General features: G+C 50.8%; 2 protein-coding genes across 11 annotated transcripts in view; one reads left to right on the forward strand and one right to left on the reverse strand.

The window, feature by feature from the left end:
- The window catches only part of EZH2 (enhancer of zeste 2 polycomb repressive complex 2 subunit), a 50,176-nt gene extending 38,641 nt beyond the window's left edge, over positions 1-11,535 (forward strand). For 5 of the 7 annotated variants that reach the window (XM_049894171.1, XM_049894172.1, XM_049894169.1 and 2 more), the window contains 10 exons: positions 4,194-4,434; positions 4,886-5,055; positions 5,452-5,546; positions 6,368-6,408; positions 6,812-6,937; positions 7,582-7,760; positions 9,255-9,350; positions 9,682-9,763; positions 10,352-10,432; positions 10,506-11,535. In XM_049894171.1, coding sequence (XP_049750128.1) covers positions 4,194-4,434; positions 4,886-5,055; positions 5,452-5,546; positions 6,368-6,408; positions 6,812-6,937; positions 7,582-7,760; positions 9,255-9,350; positions 9,682-9,763; positions 10,352-10,432; positions 10,506-10,822 — 1,428 coding nt within the window. In that variant the 3' untranslated portion in view covers positions 10,823-11,535. The remainder of the gene's footprint in view (positions 1-4,193; positions 4,435-4,885; positions 5,056-5,451; positions 5,547-6,367; positions 6,409-6,811; positions 6,938-7,581; positions 7,761-9,254; positions 9,351-9,681; positions 9,764-10,351; positions 10,433-10,505) is intronic. The other 2 variants (XM_049894173.1, XM_049894174.1) reach the window with 1 other exon arrangement.
- A 3,091-nt stretch (positions 11,536-14,626) lies between these two features.
- CUL1 (cullin 1) overlaps positions 14,627-19,279 on the reverse strand; it is an 82,766-nt gene continuing 78,113 nt past the window's right edge. For all 4 annotated transcript variants that reach the window (XM_049894177.1, XM_049894176.1, XM_049894179.1 and 1 more), the window contains 5 exons: positions 17,542-17,589; positions 17,379-17,461; positions 16,905-17,010; positions 16,025-16,138; positions 14,627-15,068 (listed from right to left, as the gene is read on the reverse strand). In XM_049894177.1, coding sequence (XP_049750134.1) covers positions 14,988-15,068; positions 16,025-16,138; positions 16,905-17,010; positions 17,379-17,461; positions 17,542-17,589 — 432 coding nt within the window. In that variant the 3' untranslated portion in view covers positions 14,627-14,987. The remainder of the gene's footprint in view (positions 15,069-16,024; positions 16,139-16,904; positions 17,011-17,378; positions 17,462-17,541; positions 17,590-19,279) is intronic.

Genomic DNA, 19,279 nt, shown 5'->3' on the forward strand with positions numbered 1-19,279 from the left:
GATCTGGGGAGGGGCAGCAGCACACTGCCTCAATACGTCTGTTAGTTTGTTGTACTGTGGGGGCTTGTGCGTTGCTGGAAGCTATGCCACCGATATTCAAATACCAGCAGGGTCACCCATGGCAGACAGATTGCAGCTGAGCTTCCAGATTAAGACAGACTAGGAAGAAGGACCCGGCAGTCTACTTCTGAAAAGAATCAGTCAACGAAAACCTTATGAATAGCAGCAGAACATGGTCTGATATAGTGCCAGAAGATGAGGCCCCCAGGATGGAAGGCACTCAAAGTAACGACTGGGGAGGAGCTGCCTCAAAGTACAGTCCCACCTCAATGACATGGATGGAGTCAAGCTTTCGGGACCTTCATTTACTGATACGGCACGATGTAAAATGAGAAGAACAGCTGGAAATACGCATTAATAATCAGAACCTGGAATGTACGAAGTATGAATCTAGGAAAATTGGAAATTGTCAAAGTGAAATGGAACCCATAAAGATCGATATCCTAGGCATTAGTGAGCTGAAATGGACTGGTATTGGTCATTCTGAATCAGACAATCATATGGTCTATGATGCCGGGAATGACAATTTGAAGAGGAACGGTGTTGCATTCATCGTCAAAGAGAACGTTTCAAGATCTGTCCTCAAGTACAGTGATAGGATAATATCCACATGTCTGCAAGAAAGACATGTGCATGTATTCAAATTTACATACCAATCACTAAGACCAAAGATGAAGAAATTGAAGATTTTTACAAACTTTCGCAGTCTAACATTGATCGAACATGCAATCAGGATGCACTGATAATTACTGGTGGTTGGAATGCAGAAGTTGGAAACAAAGAAGGATCGGTAGTTGGAAAATATGGTCTTGGTGATAGAAATGATGCTGGAGATCACAAGATTGAATTTTGCAAGACCAACGACTTCTTCATCGAGATACCTTTTTTCACTGACATAAATGGCAACTATACACATGGACCTTGCCAGATGGAATACACAGGAATCAAATCGACTACATCTGTGGAGAGAGATGATGGAAAAGCTCAATATTGTCAGTCAAAACTAGGCCAGGGGCCTGTTGTGGAACAGATCATCAATTGCTCATATGCAAGTTCAAGTTGAAACTGAAGAAAATTGGAACAAGTTCACGAGAGCCAAACTACAACCTTGAGTATATCCCACCTGAATTTAGAGACCATCTCAAGAATAGATTTGATGCATTGAAGACTGATGACCAAAGACCAGACGAATTGTGGAAGGATATCATACGTGAAGAAAGTAAGAGGTCATTGAAAAGAAAGGAGAGAAAGAAAAGACCTAAATGGATATCAGAAAAGACTCTGAAACTTGCTCTTGAACGTTGAGTAGCTAAAGCGAAAGGAAAAAATGATGAGGTAAAAGTTGAGCAGATTTCAGAGGGCAGCTAGAGAAGACAGTAAAGTATTATATGTGAGGAGAGCTGGAGATACAAAGCCAAAAGGGAAAAACACCCTCAGCATTTCTCAAGCTGAAGAAAGAGCTGAAGAAAAAACTCAAGCCTCGAGTTGCAATATTGAAAGATTCTATGGAAAATATTAAACAATACAGGATGCATCAAAAGAAGATGGAAGGAATACACAGAGTTATTATACCAAAAAGAATTCATCGACATTCAGCCATTTCAGGAGGTAGCATGTGATCAGGAACCAATGGTACTAAAGGAAGAAGTCCCAAGAAGGCATTTGCGAAAAACAAGGCTCCAGGAATTGACGAATATCAATTGAGATGTTTCAACAAACGAATGTAGCGCTGGAGGTGCTCACTCGTCTATGCCAAGAAATATGGAAGACAGCTTCCTGGCCAACTGACTGGAAGAGATCCATATTTGTGCCTATTCCCAAGAAAGGTGATCCATCTGAATGCGGAAACTATCGAACAATATCTTAATATCACATACAAGGAAAATTTTGCTGAAGATCATTCAAAAGTGTCTGTGTTTTATTGACCATGCTAAGGCATTTGACTGTGTGGATCATAACAAAATATGGATAATATTGCGGAGAATGGGAATTCCGGAACACTTCATTGTGTTCCTGAGAAATCTGTACATGGATCAAGAGGCAGTCGTTCAAACAGAACAAGGGGATGGTGCATGGTATAAAGTCAGGGAAGGTGTGCCTCAGCGTTGTATCCTTTCACCATACCTATTCAGTCTGTATGCTAAGCAGATAATCCAAGAAGCTGGACTGTATGAAGAAGAAAGGGGCATCAGGTTAGAGGAAGACTCATTAACAGCCTGCGTTATGCAAATGACACAACCTTGCTTGCTGAAAGTGAAGGGGACTTGAAGCACTTACTAATGAAGATCAAAGACCACAAAAATCTTCACAACTGGACCAATGAGCAACATCATGGTAAAAGAAGAAAAGATTCAGGTTATCAAGGATTTTGTTTTACTTGGATCCAGAATCAACACCCTTGGAAGCAGCAGTCAAGAAATCAAAAGATGCATTGCATTGGGCAAATTGGCTGCAAGAGATCTCCTTATTGAAAAGCAAAGATGTCACCTTGAGGACTAAGGCATGCCTGACCCCCAAGCCATGGCGTTTTCAATTGCATCGTATGCATGTGAAAGCTGGACAGCAAATAAGGAAGACCTTGATGTGTTTGAATTGTGTGTTGGCAAAGAATATCGAATGTAACAGGGACTGCCAAAAGAATGAACAAATCTGTTTCGGAAGAAGCGCAACCAGAATGCTCCTTGGAAGTAAAGATGGGAAACTAGATCTCACACACTTTGGACACATTATCAGGAGGGATCAGTCCCGGGAGAAGGACATCATGCCTGGTAAAGTAGAGGGTCTGCGAAAAAGAGGAAGACCCTCGAGGAGATGGATCGACACAGTGGCTGCAACAGTGGGCTTAAGCATACCAAGGATTGTGAGATTGGCGCAGGACTGGGCAGCGTTTTGTTCTTTTGTACGTGGGGTAGCTCTGAGTCAGAACCAACTCGACAGCACCTAACAACAACAGCGACCTGCAGATGGTATTTTATTTTTAAGCAATTTGGTTTTTGTGAGATAAAGTATAAAACTGTTGGCTGCTCTCCAACGCTTTTTCCATTTCCTCTAAAACTGGGGTTCCTGAACACCACGCCAGCCTTTACACCGCAAAACTCTGGCTGTGTGTCTGAGTGGTCCTGGTCCGTCTGCCCCATGCCCTCACGGATGTCTCCTGCTTTTATTTCTTTGCACCTTGTCCTACGCATGTAGCCTGTGTCCTGTTCCAGAAGTTGTTCCATGTCCTCGGAGGAATAAAAAATTAAAGAGTAAGGTAAAGGAGCTCTGGTGGCACAGCGGTTAAGTGCTCAGCTGCCAACTGGAAGGCTGGTGGTTTGAACCCACCATCAGCTTCACAGGACACCACAGGAGAAAAATGCGGCACTCTGCTTCCGTAAAGATTATAGCCTTGAAAACCCTAGGAGGCAGTTCCACTCTTAACACAGGAGGTTGCTATGATTTGGAGTCCACGGCACCTAACAACAAGAGGAAGACACGAAATGACAGAGTCGAGGCTGCTGATGTGCTGGGTATTCTTGTTCCTTTTAAATTTTGCTGCAGATGGTATTTGTTATCTTAGAAGATGGGAAAGTTTGACTCTGGGCTGCAGGTTAGGGTTTTCTACTTTTCGAAAAGATTCACTTTTAAATACACTGTGTGTGTGTCTGTGGAAGGGAACTGCCTTTCAGTTTGCTTCGACTCACGGCAACCTTATGTATAAATGGAATGAGATGTGCCGAGTTGTGTGCTGTTTTCACAGTCATTGCCATGTTTGAGCCCATTGTTGCAGCCTGTGTCAGTCCATCCCGTTAAGGCTTGCCCTTGTTTTTGCTGACCCTCAGTTTTACTGTGATGTCCTTTTCTGGTGATTGGTCTTTCCTGATGACATGTCCAAGGTAAGTCTCGCCATCCTTCACCCAGGAGGACACATATTCTAACTTAACACACAAGCATGCAGAACTGTCTTGATAAGAACTCTGACTTACCTTTATGAATTTCTCAAAAATATGAGAAACAGATGGAAAACACGTACATTTAGGTGTGATAAATGAACAGTCACAGCTTTCTTGGCTGACTTTCCTGGGCAGCTGCTTTTTCCCTCCAGCAGATGAGTGTGGGACTCTGCCTTGACCTCTGTGTCTCTCCGTCTCTAGGAAGGAGCTAAGGAGCTCGCCGCTGCCCTCACGGCTGAGCGGATCAAGACCCCCCCGAAACGCCCTGGGGGTCGCAGGAGGGGGCGGCTGCCCAACAACAGCAGCCGGCCCAGCACCCCCACCATCAATGTGCTGGAGTCAAAGGACACGGACAGTGACCGGGAGGCTGGGGCAGAGACAGGCGGGGAGAACAATGACAAGGAGGAAGAGGAGAAGAAGGACGAGACGTCTAGCTCCTCGGGTGAGAGCACCGGCCAGGCTTGCTGTGGCTCTGCGGGTCTCGGGGGTCAGTGTCCAGCGTCACAAGCGGCTTTCTGGGGCGTGTCGATGAGTTGGGATGTTGGGGGTGGACGATCCCGTCTGCTTGTTCGTCTGCCTTTTCCCGAGTGGGCAGCCAGTCAGTTCTTTCACTTTAACGTGAGAATGAGACCAGCCACGGACATAGGGTTGGTGGCCGGCTATCCCGCGGATGCACCATGGACATAGCCTACCCACGCTCTCACTGAGAAGCTCATGCTCGTGCAGCCTGGCAGCGCAGGTGCCGCCCTGCGAGGAGATGCTCGTGGACATTTTGTAGCGTTTGTTCTTCTGAATTCTTCTGAATGATGGTGCACCTTCTGCGCCCCTCCCCACTGTTGATTAATACCCTTCAACGGCTGTTTCTTGGCCGACGCCGGACTTTGGTTTTACAGAAGCAAATTCTCGGTGCCAAACGCCAATCAAGATGAAGCCGAACGCTGAGCCTCCTGAGAGTGTGGAGTGGAGTGGCGCAGAGGCCTCCATGTTCCGGGTCCTCATCGGCACCTACTACGACAACTTCTGTGCCATCGCACGGCTCATCGGGACCAAGACGTGTAGACAGGTAAGCCCATCAGGGACAGCGGTGCTCGCAGCTTCCAGCCAGGGTGAAACTGCCCGGCCACTCCCAGGAATCACGTCGGCACCATTAAGCACCTGTTCATCTTCTCAAGAGGATTAAATTTTTTCCCCCAGAGGGAATGGAATTAAAATTATTTTTCAAGGTGTTTTATAAAGTTGTCCGTTAGGAAGCAGTGGATCTAAAAACCAGCAAGAAAGGAAAAGCTGGCATTGCTCCCCTGGAAGGGCACGTACTGAGCTCTCTCCCTGTGTGAGGATGGCATCCCTAGCACCTGGCCGTGCCGCAGAAGAGGCCGTGAGGCGTGGTTCCGTGTGAGTGAGGCTAGGAAGGCTCACTCCCATCGTCTGTCCTCATGGCTGTGACTGTGCCTCTTGTCAGGTGTATGAATTCAGAGTCAAGGAATCCAGCATCATTGCACCTGCTCCCGCCGAGGACGTTGACACGCCTCCCAGAAAGAAGAAGAGGAAACACCGGTAAGTCCTCGTGGGCATCCGGGCCAGCCAGCAAGGGCCACTGGCAGACCAGGCCACAGGAGAATGCCCGTCCGTTCTGTCCGCACAGCTGCCACTAGTAAGCTTATGTCTGGGAGTCACAGGTGGCTGTCACACTGCATCTTGGTTAAGAAAACAGTATGTTCAGTAGTTCTCCAACACAGGCCACAGAAACACTTCCTTTAGCGCTTGTAGAATGTGTACGTGCACATGAACCTGGGCACGTGTGCGTGCGTCATGCCAGTTTTAGATGTGTGTCTTCTGGGAGCCCGCATTTTCTAGGTGGGCAGCCCCCTGTTCTGATGGCGTCCACAGAGCTGTGAGGCCAGCTGGTCTGTAGGTGCAGAGCCAGGAAACCACGAAGGGAAAGGAAAGATGGGCTTCCAGACCCCCCTTTTTAAGGAGAAGCTCTGCTGGTGGGTGGGTGGATCGGTCCTGAGAACAGCATGCACACGCTGCAGTTGTATAATGAACGTGGGCCAGCCTCACCCAGGGTAAAGACCTCAGATGTTTTCCCAGAGGAATGGAGGTGTTAGCATGTGTTTCTGATGTTTCTGGTTGACTTTAGAACAGGTCGCAGATGGGCGCGATGGGCAGCTGGGATATTAGCAGCCGCTCTGCTCTGTGGTGGGGATGCCTGTGTGTGGTTGGCTGAGCTGCTGAGAGGCAAGGTGGGGCATGGGAGGCCTGTTCACAGCACGGGGACCTCACCCCTGTCCGTGTGCAGCCTGTTCCCCCAGCTCCCCGTGAGGTATGCTCACTTCCTGCCATCTTGAGCTTATTTCTTCTCTTTGTCTCTGCAGATTGTGGGCTGCCCACTGCAGAAAGATACAACTGAAAAAGGGTTAGCATCTCCTCTTCAACTTCACTCCGCTCTCATTTGTTCTAGAGTAGCACTGGGCAATCATGACCCTAGTTTGGGACATCCCAAGGTGGTGGGTGGATGTGCTGAGCCACTGTAATGGAAGGCGTCTGGCTGGGCTCCATGCAGCAATCCTGGGTGTGCAGCCAGCCCATTGTTAGTGGCACTGAGATGGGGGTGGACACTGGGGCAGAGTGGGGGCAGCTTTAGTCCAAAAGCATGTGGGGCTGGAAGGTGGTGTTTTGCTGTGACTTTGTAAACAGGAATATGAGTGACACCACAGCTATGGCAACGAAATCCCGCTTGGCTTCAAGAATGACAGGCTAGCTGTGTAGTCTTTGGTGGCTCCCAGGACTAACGGTCTCCCTGCTGTTGTCTGCTCCAGACGGCTCCTCGAACCACGTATACAACTACCAGCCCTGCGACCACCCACGGCAGCCCTGTGACAGCTCCTGTCCTTGTGTCATCGCACAGAACTTCTGCGAGAAGTTCTGCCAGTGCAGCTCGGAGTGTGAGTGCCACTGTGGCTTGCAGTTCACATCTGATCCCAACCTGGCTGTGAGGAGTGTGCTCCTGGTCTCCTGGTGATGTGGGTGGGGTGCACAGAGGAGGCAACACTGTAAGGCAGTCCCTGGATTACCAACACTTCCATTCCTAAGTCTGTTGAAGTCAAATTTGTATGTCAGTGGGAAACAGATACAGTTCATATCTAACGGCCGTTAGTCAAATGTTTGTCTTAGTACGTAGTGTACCTTTCTGTGCCTAAAAAAGGTTAAAGAAACATTTCAAGACACATTAGGACATCTTTAAGGAGGTAATATGGTAACAATAATGATATTTTGATGCATGTTGCAAAGTAGCACCTTTGTGTTATTATGAAGCATTACTGTATGTACCTTGAACTTTCAATAGGACATGGCTAGTCTGAACCACAGAAGTTTGACTTTCAGCACTGCCTGTAATTCTGTATTAATCTTTTTTTTCTTATTTGATCATGTAAATTAAATTCATAGTAAAGTTGGCACAGAATGTTGGGGGACTCGGAGGATACCTGCCCAGATGGTTTACAGGCAGCAGAAGTGCTGAGTTGTCCACACCGAGGTGGGTCGGGTGAGGGCAGGAACGATGGTGGTGACGAAGGGCTTGTCTCCCAAGGCCAGAACCGCTTCCCCGGGTGCCGCTGCAAAGCGCAGTGCAACACCAAGCAGTGCCCCTGCTACCTGGCGGTCCGAGAGTGCGACCCCGACCTATGCCTGACCTGCGGGGCCGCAGAGCACTGGGACAGCAAGAATGTGTCCTGCAAAAACTGCAGCATCCAGAGAGGCTCCAAGAAGGTGAGCACTGCTGGTGGGGGATGCAGGGGTTACCAGGAGGTCCCAGGAAGCAGCTGTTGATGGCATTGCATTGGGAGGACCAGGCTTTTTCCTGGAAGCTTTGAGTCTCCTTTCTGATTAGACAACAGAACTCTGAGTCCCTGGGTGGTGCAGATGGTTAACACGCTCAGCTGCTGAGAGGCTTGAGATTTCAGTCTACCCAGAGGCACCTCGGAAGAAAGGTCTGGCGATATACTTCCAGAAACTCAGCCATTGACAAGCCTGTGGAGCCCAGTTCCACTCTGACACATGTGGGGTCGCCATGAGTTGAAGTCATTTGATGGCAGCCAGTAGCTTCTCCTGTTAGACCTGTCCTCGTCACATGGTCTTTGGGTTCCTTTTTGAGCAGGGTGAAAGGTGACTATCCACGGCAAGCTTGCAGACTCAGCTCCTGCTTTGTGTAGGACCTTGCTGCTTCAGCCAGGTGTCTGACACTGGCAGCTTGGGACCACAGTCCTGAAGTCGATTCCTGACCAAGGAAACCAGTGTTGTGCGTGGAGAAGTCATTTCACTTCCTTTCTAGGGTAGACTGTGGTTCTTGGCTGATCCCGTTTGTGATAGTGATAGTTGATGTTTATTATTTGATGTGTATCAAGCACTGCTCTGACCCAGTAATTCTCAGGACCTTGTAAGTTAGGAAGTTGTCGACCTCGTCAGATCCAGGGTCATGGTGCTGTCCTCCTGCTCTTTTTCCCCATGAGTCTTAGCATTTTGATGCAAAGATGCTTTAGCAGTTCTGTTGTTGGATGTCACCAAGTCGATTCCAACTCTTAGTGACCCCGTTTGACAGAATGGAATGGCCCTGCTGGGTTTCCTGGGCTGTCGTCCTGACGGGAGCAGATCTTTCTCCCACAGAACCACTCCATGGGTTTGAACTGCTGCTGGCAGCTGAGCGACAGCTGTTGTGCCACCAGGGCTCCTCCACTCGCTCTTGAGAGAGAATAGGGGCACACACGTGTATGTGTGCATGTGTGTGTTTCACTGACGGCTTTATCATGTAACTGAGACCACGCCTGCTGAACCAGGCTATGTAGGTGGCTGTGTACATGGCCTGTGGGTTTTCTCCCCTGCGGTGCAGTCTGGTTGGTGGGTGTCCAGGTGCCGTGGCCATTCACCTTGGTGCTGTGCGCGGCTGTGTGCCTGTTCCCTCACACTGGGACTCAGTGCCCCCACCCCATGTGCCTGTGGGGTATATTCCCTCCTCGTGTGTTCAGAACATGGACCTGGCTCTCATGGGGTGGGCGGGGCCTGTGAGGGGAGGTCCCAGAAGGGGGCTGGGTGTTCTCACATCAAAATCAAGAGTGAGCGATTCAGGGGCATCCAGGACCACAGCAGTAGTGGGGTCCCTGGCTGAGGAGGTGACAGGCAGGACCGCCACATCAAAGGCCACTCCCCTCTTCCACGAGCTGGTGCAGCCGCGTTGGGCCTGTGCTGACCCGTGACGGTCTGTCCTAGCATTTACTGCTGGCTCCCTCGGACGTGGCGGGCTGGGGCATCTTCATCAAAGACCCGGTTCAGAAGAATGAGTTCATCTCTGAGTACTGTGGAGAGGTAAGGAGGGGCCCCCGAGGGGTATCCCGGGGAGCAGAGCCTGCTGACCGCCTGTTCAGGGGGTTTGGTTGGCTCTTCCCTGGAGTTTAGTCCAGTCGCAGGCAGCTTTGAGTGTCTGGTGATGGTTGATAGGGAGACACCCAGGACTGGTTCAGTTCATCTCGGTAGGAGGAGGCTGGGTGGTGGCTCTGCCCAGGACATCTGCTCACCTCGCTGTGGAGTTGTACGGGATGTGTGGGTGGCACAGACATGTGTTTTCAGGAGGCCCAGGCCCGCAATGGCCTGTGTCCTGCAGGGTGACCCCTGACCCGCTTCGTGACTCTCCTTGCAGATCATTTCTCAGGACGAAGCTGACAGGAGAGGGAAGGTGTATGACAAGTACATGTGCAGCTTTCTCTTCAACCTCAATAACGGTGCGTGGAGACACGCGTCCCCTGGGCCACTGTTCTTGTGAGGGCTGGGCGCCATCGGCTGTGGTCACTCTCCCAGGGAGCACGGGTCACTAAGCTCTTCTAGGCCACTCTGCTTCCTGGGTTGGCAACCCCAGTCCTCCAGGTGGGACGGAAGCACTGAAACTAAAGGGTCGTGTTCTGGGGCTGTTACAGGGGGTGTTCCCAAATCCCTCTTGGTGGGGGCTAGCAGAAGGGAAGCCTAGGCGCGCGTTCCAGACTTCCTGTGTGAGGAAAATAGTAATGTGGCATCAAATCGGACAGTGGTCGTCGTCGAGCGGGATTCTGGTTTTGTTCTTTTGTAGCATTCGGCGTAGTGATCAGTCTTCACAGTGGTTAAGTACCATCTGTGAGTGCTGTCACCAGTCCAGACAGCAGCACGGTCCCACGTGCCCTTCTTTCCACACGGGGTGAGGCTGGCTGAATGGTGTCCTCGCTCTGGAAGGCAGACCCGAGATCAGAGCCAGTTGTATTTCCAGAATCGAGGTAACTTGATGTTTCCTCATCTGTGACTGAACGTACTCACTGGTTGTGCTTATTCTTTCTCTGCAGATTTTGTGGTGGACGCAACCCGCAAGGGTAACAAAATCCGTTTTGCGAATCATTCGGTAAATCCAAACTGCTATGCAAAAGGTAGGTGCCGGGAGCCTTGTGCGTGGTCTGGACGGTGCCGTCGCTCACTCGCTCACCCACGTGTTTCTCCCAGTGATGATGGTCAATGGTGACCACAGGATCGGCATCTTCGCCAAGCGGGCCATCCAGACCGGTGAGGAGCTGTTCTTTGACTACAGGTGGGTAACGCCCATTCCCAGTGTGGCCCCAGGTGGGCTTCTTGCCTCAGGCCTTGTGCTTGGTGAGGATTTTCCATTCGTCACATATGCCCTGCACACACTTGGTCTCGTGTGCTCCCAGCACCTGCTCACTGCACAGCTAGCACCTGCTCACTGCACAGCTAGCACCTGCTCACTGCACAGCTTGTTCAGCTCTCTGGTGTCTTCAGCGTCAGCACACCGAGCCTCGTGATCGCAGGCGCCCGTCACTCATGTTGTCACTGACTGCTCTCAGCGAGGCCTCGCATCCCTGGGTCCCCTCCTGGTGATGCGTGAAGGCCCGCAGGATGGGCCGTTTCTGACGTGAGCTCAGGCCCTGAGCCAGCTGTGCCATAGCTAGTGTGGGGTAGGGCCGACATTCACGTCTCAAGTCTTACACGACATGTGCAGCTCGACCCCTCCAGTGTGAGTGTCTGGAGGGAGGAGGAGCGGCGGCCTGCCTTGGAGTCCCTTCGGCAGCAGCTGGGTGGGGGTGTAGGAGCAGCGACCCCGGGGGGTCCTGTGGTGGTTCTCATTCGCCATGGTGGCATCTGCTGTGGCCTTTCAACCCTGGGTGGATGCAACAGGCACAGTTCCTGATGGCTTCCATGTCTGTTGTCGTTGCAGATACAGCCAGGCCGATGCCCTGAAGTATGTGGGGATTGAGAGAGAGATGGAGATCCCCTGACAGCTGCTGCCTCCCAAAGCTGCTGCCTCGGTGCTGGGATCTCTAGTGCTGCAGCAACTTAGAAATGCAGTTTGAATTCTGAATTTGCAAAGTACTGTAACAGTAATTTATAGTAACGAGTTTAAAAACCCACTTTTTATCGCCTTCTCACCAGCTACAGAGTGTTTTGTACCAGTGACTTTTTGCAATAACGCCGTGTGGTACATTTTTCAACTTTGAATAAAGAATACTTGAATTTCCCTTGTTGCACACTCATTAATTAACTGTCCAGGAAGGCGGTTTCTGATGTGATGGACTCGGCTGTCATGCCTGAGGTCTCCAGTGTCTGCTGTCTTGTGTTGCCTGGTTGTTGACAAGCAGAACGACACTGAGGGCACAGGTGATGCCGTCCTGTGCATGAAGCCAGCAGGGTGGGGCGTCTGGTCAGCAGTGCCACCCAGGCCTGTTTCTCACACACAGGATGCTGGGCAACCCTCAGAACCTACAGGTCAGACAGCCTCCAAAGCCTAGCCTTAAGAGATGCATGTGCAGGTGGGCTGCACTGGGCTTCCTGTCTCCTGAGGCTGCAGTTGTGTCCCACGCGGTTGACGCTGGCACCTGTGGGGAAGCCCACCAAGAGCCAACGTCAGCCCCTGGCGGGTGGTTACTGCCTCTTCTACACAGTTAAACAGATATTGCCAGAACAGGAAGCAAGGTGAGTTAGGCTGAGGCCTTCTCTGGTTTCTGTCACATTTTTGCACAGGACAGCTTTTCAGTTGGTTCCCGTTGTGAGGAGACCCTGCCTTAGACTCCGGTCTTGTGTGTTTCTCTGTTTCCAGGAGACGGGACCTCCAGCTCCGCCACCTCATGTCCACTGGTGGCCCTTGGCGTGGCCCTGAATTTTGCTGAGAGCACCAACACTTTAACTCACCAATTCACCTCCCACACTCCAGCTCGATGGTGACCATGAAGATGGAACAGACTTTTTCAGTGGCCACGCATGACAAAGAATACAGACTTCACAAAGCTAGTCTAGTCATTAACCAAACAGCGGTCCCAACAAGCGGCAACAACAAACTGAGAGAATCTGATTTCCCCGAGTTGCCAAATTAAAATATTTTAAATGTCTAGTTACCAACAAAAAAGTACAAGGCATGAGGAACACAGTATGACCCACTCCCAGGAGGAGAAAAAACAACTGTCACATCTACCCAGAAGCTGCTTCAGTACTTCCTGTGTCTTGTCTGGTTCACCCCATCTCCAGCCTTCAGCATATGCACTAGGTGACCTGGCCCCGCTCCCACCCCATCTGCAGAGAGACATCGTGCAGTCACAGCTGTAGACATTCAACACACGACCCTTCTGATCATTTCAAACTTGATACGCTCTGTTAGAGCTGAGTGAGCTTTAGGATCTTTCTGGAAGTAGCTAAAAGGCTTTTGCTTACCCCTCAGCTTACCAGCGATTTTAGGGCAGGACGTGTTGGTGACGGGCATTGAGGAGTGGTCCGTGCTCACTAAACCGTTCGCTGTCCACCGCAGGCTGTGCGAGAACTGGAAAGAGAGACTGAGGCATAGTCTTCCAGATGGGCGTGCAATTCAAAGACAAACCTATCAGTATGTTTGACCTTTCATCTGGGCATGGTAAAATCTAAATTTTTTTCAAAGGAAAACTAAATACCAGTGCACGGTGGTTAAGAGCTGGGCTGCTAACCAAGAAGTCAGCAGTTTGAATCCACCGGCTGCTCCTTGGAAACCCTGTGGGGCAGTTCTACTCTGTCCTACAGGGTCTCTGTGAGTCATAATCGATCTGACAGTTTTTCGAGACTGGTTCAGCAAGGACGTAGGCTGTTTTATTATGCTGTCAGTAAGACGACTGTAAATCCCAGGTGTCTCTTGATCCTTACTGTGGGTCAGAGTGCCCCCCCAAAAAGATAGGTTGAAATCCTAACCCTGGTACCTGTGAGTGTGACCTTAATTGGAAATGGGGTCTTGCAGCTGTCATCAGTCAACGTGAGGCCTTACTGGAATAGGATGGGTCCTAGCCCCATCTGAGTGGTGTCCTATAAATGAAATGGAGACAGAGAAAAGATGACCATATGAAGACAGACTAGAGTGGCATAGCCACAAGACAAGTACCTGGAGCCGCCAGCAGCTGAAGAGGCAAGGCAGGACCTTCCCCTAGAGCCTTCAGAGGGAGCACAGCCCTGCCGACATTTTGATTTCAGACTTCTGGCCTCCAGAGCTGAGAGAATAAATTGAAGACACCCAGTTTGCAGTCCTTCGTTATAGCGGCCACAGGCAGTTCATGCTGTCTGCCCTCTCCATCTTCCAGGGCCAGGTCCCCCTGGGTCTCAGCGGCCTCACCTTGCAAGGCCATGAGAGTGATGTCTAGCAGTCCAGCTCCCGTGGGGGTGCGGGAGGGGTTTTCAATTCTGGTCCACATCCCCGGGGGCCTGCCCATGTGAGGAGGGAGAAGCCTGAAGGCTGTGTTGGAACCAGGTAAGCGCTCAGTCACTACCGCATCAACCACTGCTTGCTTCTTTGCCACACCTTGTCCACCTTTCCACGGCCTCCTGTAGACGCACTAAGTGTGTCTGGGCATCTGCCCCTTAAGGAGCCGGTTGGTACTCTGAACTTCTACACTGAGAACTGAGTCAGCTGGCAGCAGCCCTCTGTGGAGCCAGGATGCGGCTGCATTTGGGGCTTGGGAGTGGCATGGCTGGTGGCCCACATGGGCCGCAGAACTACCACATGGGCAGAGCAACCTTGGTCTCTGCAGGGATGTCCAGGTGCTGGCTGCATCCCGTGGCTCTGACCGCTGAGCTGCCGTCCACTTACCGGCAGCTGCCGCAGATGCCTGGCACTCTTTTGGGCTGTGGCCACAGGGCTGCTGCTTTCCCGCTGCCTGGAGACGGGCCCCAGGTGCACAGGGAGGGCTGCGGGCCACTCGCTCCCCTAGGACGAAGGCTGTTTCCATCTGTAAACTGTGGCCCCTTTTGTTGTAACGGCTGGCTAAGAACTGTGGAGATCCTTGCTGGTTGCTCATGCTGGAGTGAGGGGCAGCTGCTGCCCTGCCCGGCCTCGGTTTCCCTGCCTGAGGAAGGCTGCTGCCCTCAGGTTGTCAGGACACCGCTGTCCTCACAAGCACTGCCTTCCAGCCCTGCAGGAAGAAGCCTCAGAAATAAGCCTGAATGTAAAACAACACACAGCACAAGGGCCTTAAAACCTTTTCGGTGCAACAAATGAGCCCTTTCAGACTCTAGGAAACCACTGCGAATATGTGAAATTGCATAATTGTTATATCTTTTATTTACATATAGAAATCAGTAAAACTTAAGACAAAACCAAATGCAACTTTTACAGAAATCCTTTAATTCTCTTTATTTTCACACATTAAAAAATGAAGCACACTGTACAAATGTCTCCACGGCGGCGGCGCGGGGCCGCGGACCTGCCCTCTGGCCGCGTGTGCTGATGTGACGCATGCAGCCTCAGCAGAGGCCCGTCCCCTCGGTCCTTAAATTAGGTTAAATGGCGTCGCGTCTGTGAACACAGACGGCAAGTGTCAGTCCTGAGCGGTTCGGTGTGGGCCTGAGGCTGCCCTGGGGTGTCGGTCTCGGCTGAGGCGGCGGCCCGGGGGCCCCCGAGAGCGGGGTGGCAGCGTCCTCCCTCCTTGTGGCGTGGTCGCATGGCCACACCCTCCTGGAAGGCTACGCCAGGTAGCTGTAGGTATCCTTTTCACCGTCCACTCGCTCCAAATACTCCTTCTCAATCAGAATGTCAATGCACTTCTGGACGTTGTTTACAAAGGAAGAGGCAGCAGAAGGGAAGAAAGACACATTTACCGCCAGGTTTACAAAGGAAGAGGCAGCAGAAGGGAAGAAAAACACATTTACCGTCAGACTGTGCTGCGGCCCCTGAGCGCTTGCTCGGCAGCCAGTCCCTGTCCTCTGCCCTGGCTGTCACCTCAGGTCCTGCTGTCCTCAAGCCCCAGCCCTTCCTTCTGTAAAATGACACCCCCTTCCCAGGACACATGGGAAGAAGGAGCCTGTGGAGGCATGGCCAGCGTCTTCATTGCCAGCCTTGAGCTGCTCACCACTGCCTGTGCCTGCCCACGGTGACCCTGGTGCTCCTCTCTGCCTGCGGCGCTACCAGGGTCTCACCCAAGGGGTTTGGAAAGAAGCCGGCCGCTTCTATTTTAGATGGTGGCAAACCAGGAGAGTGGGCTGTGGTTGGCTCCCATGCAGCCCAGCCGTGTGGCTGTAAAGATGACAAAGGACTGTGACATGCCACGCCACGGATGGCCCACCAATGCTTAGTGGCAGGAGCCCGCGTGGACCCCCGCACGACACAGCAGGCACCAAGTGGGGCAGCTCTCGGGGCCCAGGGTCAGGGGAGAAGCAGCTGAACTCCAGCCCTGTGCACCTTCTCTGTGAATATCCAGGTCAATGCCAGAAAATCTGTTACCTAGGAATAAGGCGAAACCCTGGTGGCATAGTGGTTAAATGCTATGGCCGCTAACCAAGAGTCTGCAGTTTGAATCTGCCAGGTGCTCCTTGGAAACTATCGGGCAGTTCTACTCTTGTCCTATAAGGTCACTATGAGTCAGAATCGACTCGATGGCACTGGGTTTTTTTTTTTTTTTTTTTTTAGGAACAAGGCGAGTCTCCTCTCCTCAACATGCAGCCAGCCCACCCCGGCCACGTTTCTGAATCTCAGCAGCTCTGTGGCCGAGCGATGCCTGTACCTTAATGACAGGGACCCGCGGCTTGAAGCGCGAGGACAACTGTGTCAGCACCTCCCCCAGCAGCTGCTGGTGCTTCAGGACCTTCCTCATCTTCATGATCCTCACGATGGCTGCCTGCAGGCACAATGGGGGCAGGGGGCGACAGTAAGGGAGGGGCCACCGAGGACACCAACAGAACTTGCACGCCAAGGATTATACCCGTAATAGGCAACAGAGATGCAGGCAAGCGCTAACCTGACAAACATTAAAATTGTTCCTCAGCTCTTATGAAACACCTGCATCAACCCTGGTGGCACAGCGGTTAAGAGTTTAGCTGCTAACCAAAAGGTCAGCACTGGAAACCGTATGGGAGCATTTCTACTCTGTCCTGTAGGGTTGCTATGAGGCGACAGCAATGGGTTTGGGTTTTTTTTTTTTTTTTTTGGTTTTTGGATAAAGTATTTTAGAAGTCGTGGTGGCACAATGGTTAAGTGCTCAGCTGCTATCAAGAAAGGTCAGCAGTTTGAACCCACCAGCTACTCTGTGGAAGAAAGATGTGGCAGTCTGCTTTCATAAGGATCACAGCCTTGGAAACCCTCTGGGGCAGTTCTACGCTGTCCTATAGGGTCAATATGAGCTGGAATGACTCAACGGCACCCAACAACAATGAAGTATTTTAAAATAAAAGTTTAAATCTTTAAGGCTGTTTGAGCTGCCCACACCTCCAGTAAACACCCTCTTCCCTCCTGCCCCCATCTCTCAACCCACCTGCTTCCAACCTGCAGGGTGGGGCTGCACCGTTCTGCCCTACCCTGGCCACCTACTGCCCATCCTAAGACCATCATATACTCAGGACAATGATCCACCCCTCCTGTCCCTCCGTCCACCTCCCACAAGTCACCTGAATCAGCAGTTTGCGGTCTTCCTCGATATTTTTGTGTGTGGTTTCTTGTTCCTGCTTCTGTTCAGTTTTCATTGGCACGTTGATGTTAACCCTTAGTTTCTTACTGTAGGAAAATGGAGGCTGTGTTAGCCACTAGGCTGCTTGCTGTCTCCTAACCCAATGGGACCGCCGCTCCTTCATCTGCCCCCTCACCCCCAACTGTGTCAGATGAGAAAATCAAGACACTTGGAAGTGAACAGACTCAAAGTGTCTCAGCCATTCAGGAGACACACTTGCCCAGGAGTCTGCTCGCTAAGAAACAAACTCTACGCAGAGGCACGGAGAAACCACGAGGACTGTCAGACCCCCACCCGGGCTCCTAGACCCCGACCCGGGCTCATGGACCCCGGTCTTCCCATGTGCGGCAACCCCGGGGAAGGCGCCAGGTGTATGGCTTGGCTCAGGGCCAGCTATCAATTAGACTTTTCTTACTTTTTATAACCAAGGTATAATTTTATTAAGGTATCTGGCTTCAATTCCACCTCATCGACATTTGCATTTTCGTCTTCTAGGACCTGTAAGAAAACAACTGTTACTACACAGTTTCAGGAAAAGCCTTTCTTCTCGTGTTAACATGGAAAGGGTACGCACATACCAGTAACTTTGACTTTAATAAAATCTGTAGGACTTGGGCTAGAATGTCCTGCAATCAAAGAGAAAACAACAAGTTAGAGGGAAAACGCATTTTTCTTTGCAATAAATTATAGGTGGCCCAGAGTCCACTGTGCTGTAGAAGACAACCACCACCCACAGAAGTTGTTTTCCCAAAGGAATGTGAGAGGGTGCCTTGTCTAGGCCCTGCCCCCACACCCCAGCGCGACACCAACCCCTGGCTGGCCTTGACAATCAGGAGGACGAGACGGTGACACTCAGCAGCGTGCACAGTAGTGTCCTCACGCCACAGGGACAGGCCACCTGACAGCTCACCACACATACTGGCCCCATGTCTGCACCACCTGAATTGGAGGAGGCCACGTGGCCAGAACCGTGGTCCCATCCTTTGGTGGTGCCCATCCTCCTCCCGAGGTCAAGGCTAAAGCTGTGACACTGGGGCCTCCAGACAGGAAACCCACCCAGAATAGGGGAGCTGGGGGTGCCGCTAGTGAGGTCAGGGCGAAGGGTCTGGGCGGGGGAGTGCAGCCACACCCCTCATACATGTTCTCGTCCCCAAACAGGGAGGAGACTGGCCCAACGCCACTGCAGGCTCCCACATCAGCTGGAGGAGCAGCTCCCAGCCCACGAGGCAGCCGAGCCCACCAGGCTCTGTCTTCTGACTCACACGGGTCAGCAGGAGCGAGACTCCTGCACGCAAAGAGCAAACCTGCTTTGGTACTTGATTTTGAGATGTTTCTGGGACTAAATGGAAACACTATTTAAAAAGAAATCACTTTCCTAACTCATTCTGAGGATGGCATTACAGATACCAAAGCCAGACAGAGTCATCACAGACCAATATCTCTTAGGAATAAAAAACCAAATACAAAAAACAGTGAACCCAAACTTATTGCCATCGAATGGATTCTGACTCATAGCGACCCTACTGGACAGAGTAGAACTGCCCCGTACGGTTTCCCAACAGTACCTGGTGGATTCGAACTATCGACTTTTTGGTTAGCAGCAGCAGGTCTTTAACTACTATGCCACCAGGGGTCCCCCCTTAGGAATACAGATGCAAAATCATCAACAAAATACTAGCAAATCAAATGCAGCATCATGGTGGCCACTACAATGGGCTCGAGCATACCAACAATAGTGAAGATGGCGCAGGACCAAACAACGTTTCCTTCTGTTGTACGCAGGTCACCTGTGTCAGGGCCGGTCACCTGTGTCAGAGCTGACTTGATAGCAACTAACACTACCACCACCCGGCCAAGGAGGACTTATCCCAGGAATGCAAGGACAGTCAACATATGAACACCAATCAAGTAACAACCACAGGAACAGACTAAAAAATCCACACGGATAAAGCATTTGGCAAAATTCAACGCCCTTTCACAATAAAAGCACCCAAAAAACTAGGAATAGAAGAGAATTTCTTCAGCATGATAAATAGGCATCTATGAAAAAAAAAAAAAAAAAACGCTTTTGTTGTCATGTCTAAGAAAAAATTGCCTAATCCAAGGTCACAAAGATTTACTCCTATGTTTTCTTCTAAAAGTTTTATGATTTTAGTTCTTACATTTAAAAGGTCATTCATCCATTTGGAATTAATTTTTGTATTTGGCGTGAGGTAGGGGTCTAAGTTCATTCTTTTGCATGTGGAGATCATTTTCCCAGACCATTTGTTGAAGAGACTGCTTTTCCAATTGAAAAAAAAACAGCCAGCATTATAT

This window comes from Elephas maximus, chromosome 8 (genome assembly GCF_024166365.1).
Source record: "Elephas maximus indicus isolate mEleMax1 chromosome 8, mEleMax1 primary haplotype, whole genome shotgun sequence".
NCBI classification, from domain to species: Eukaryota; Metazoa; Chordata; class Mammalia; order Proboscidea; family Elephantidae; genus Elephas; species Elephas maximus.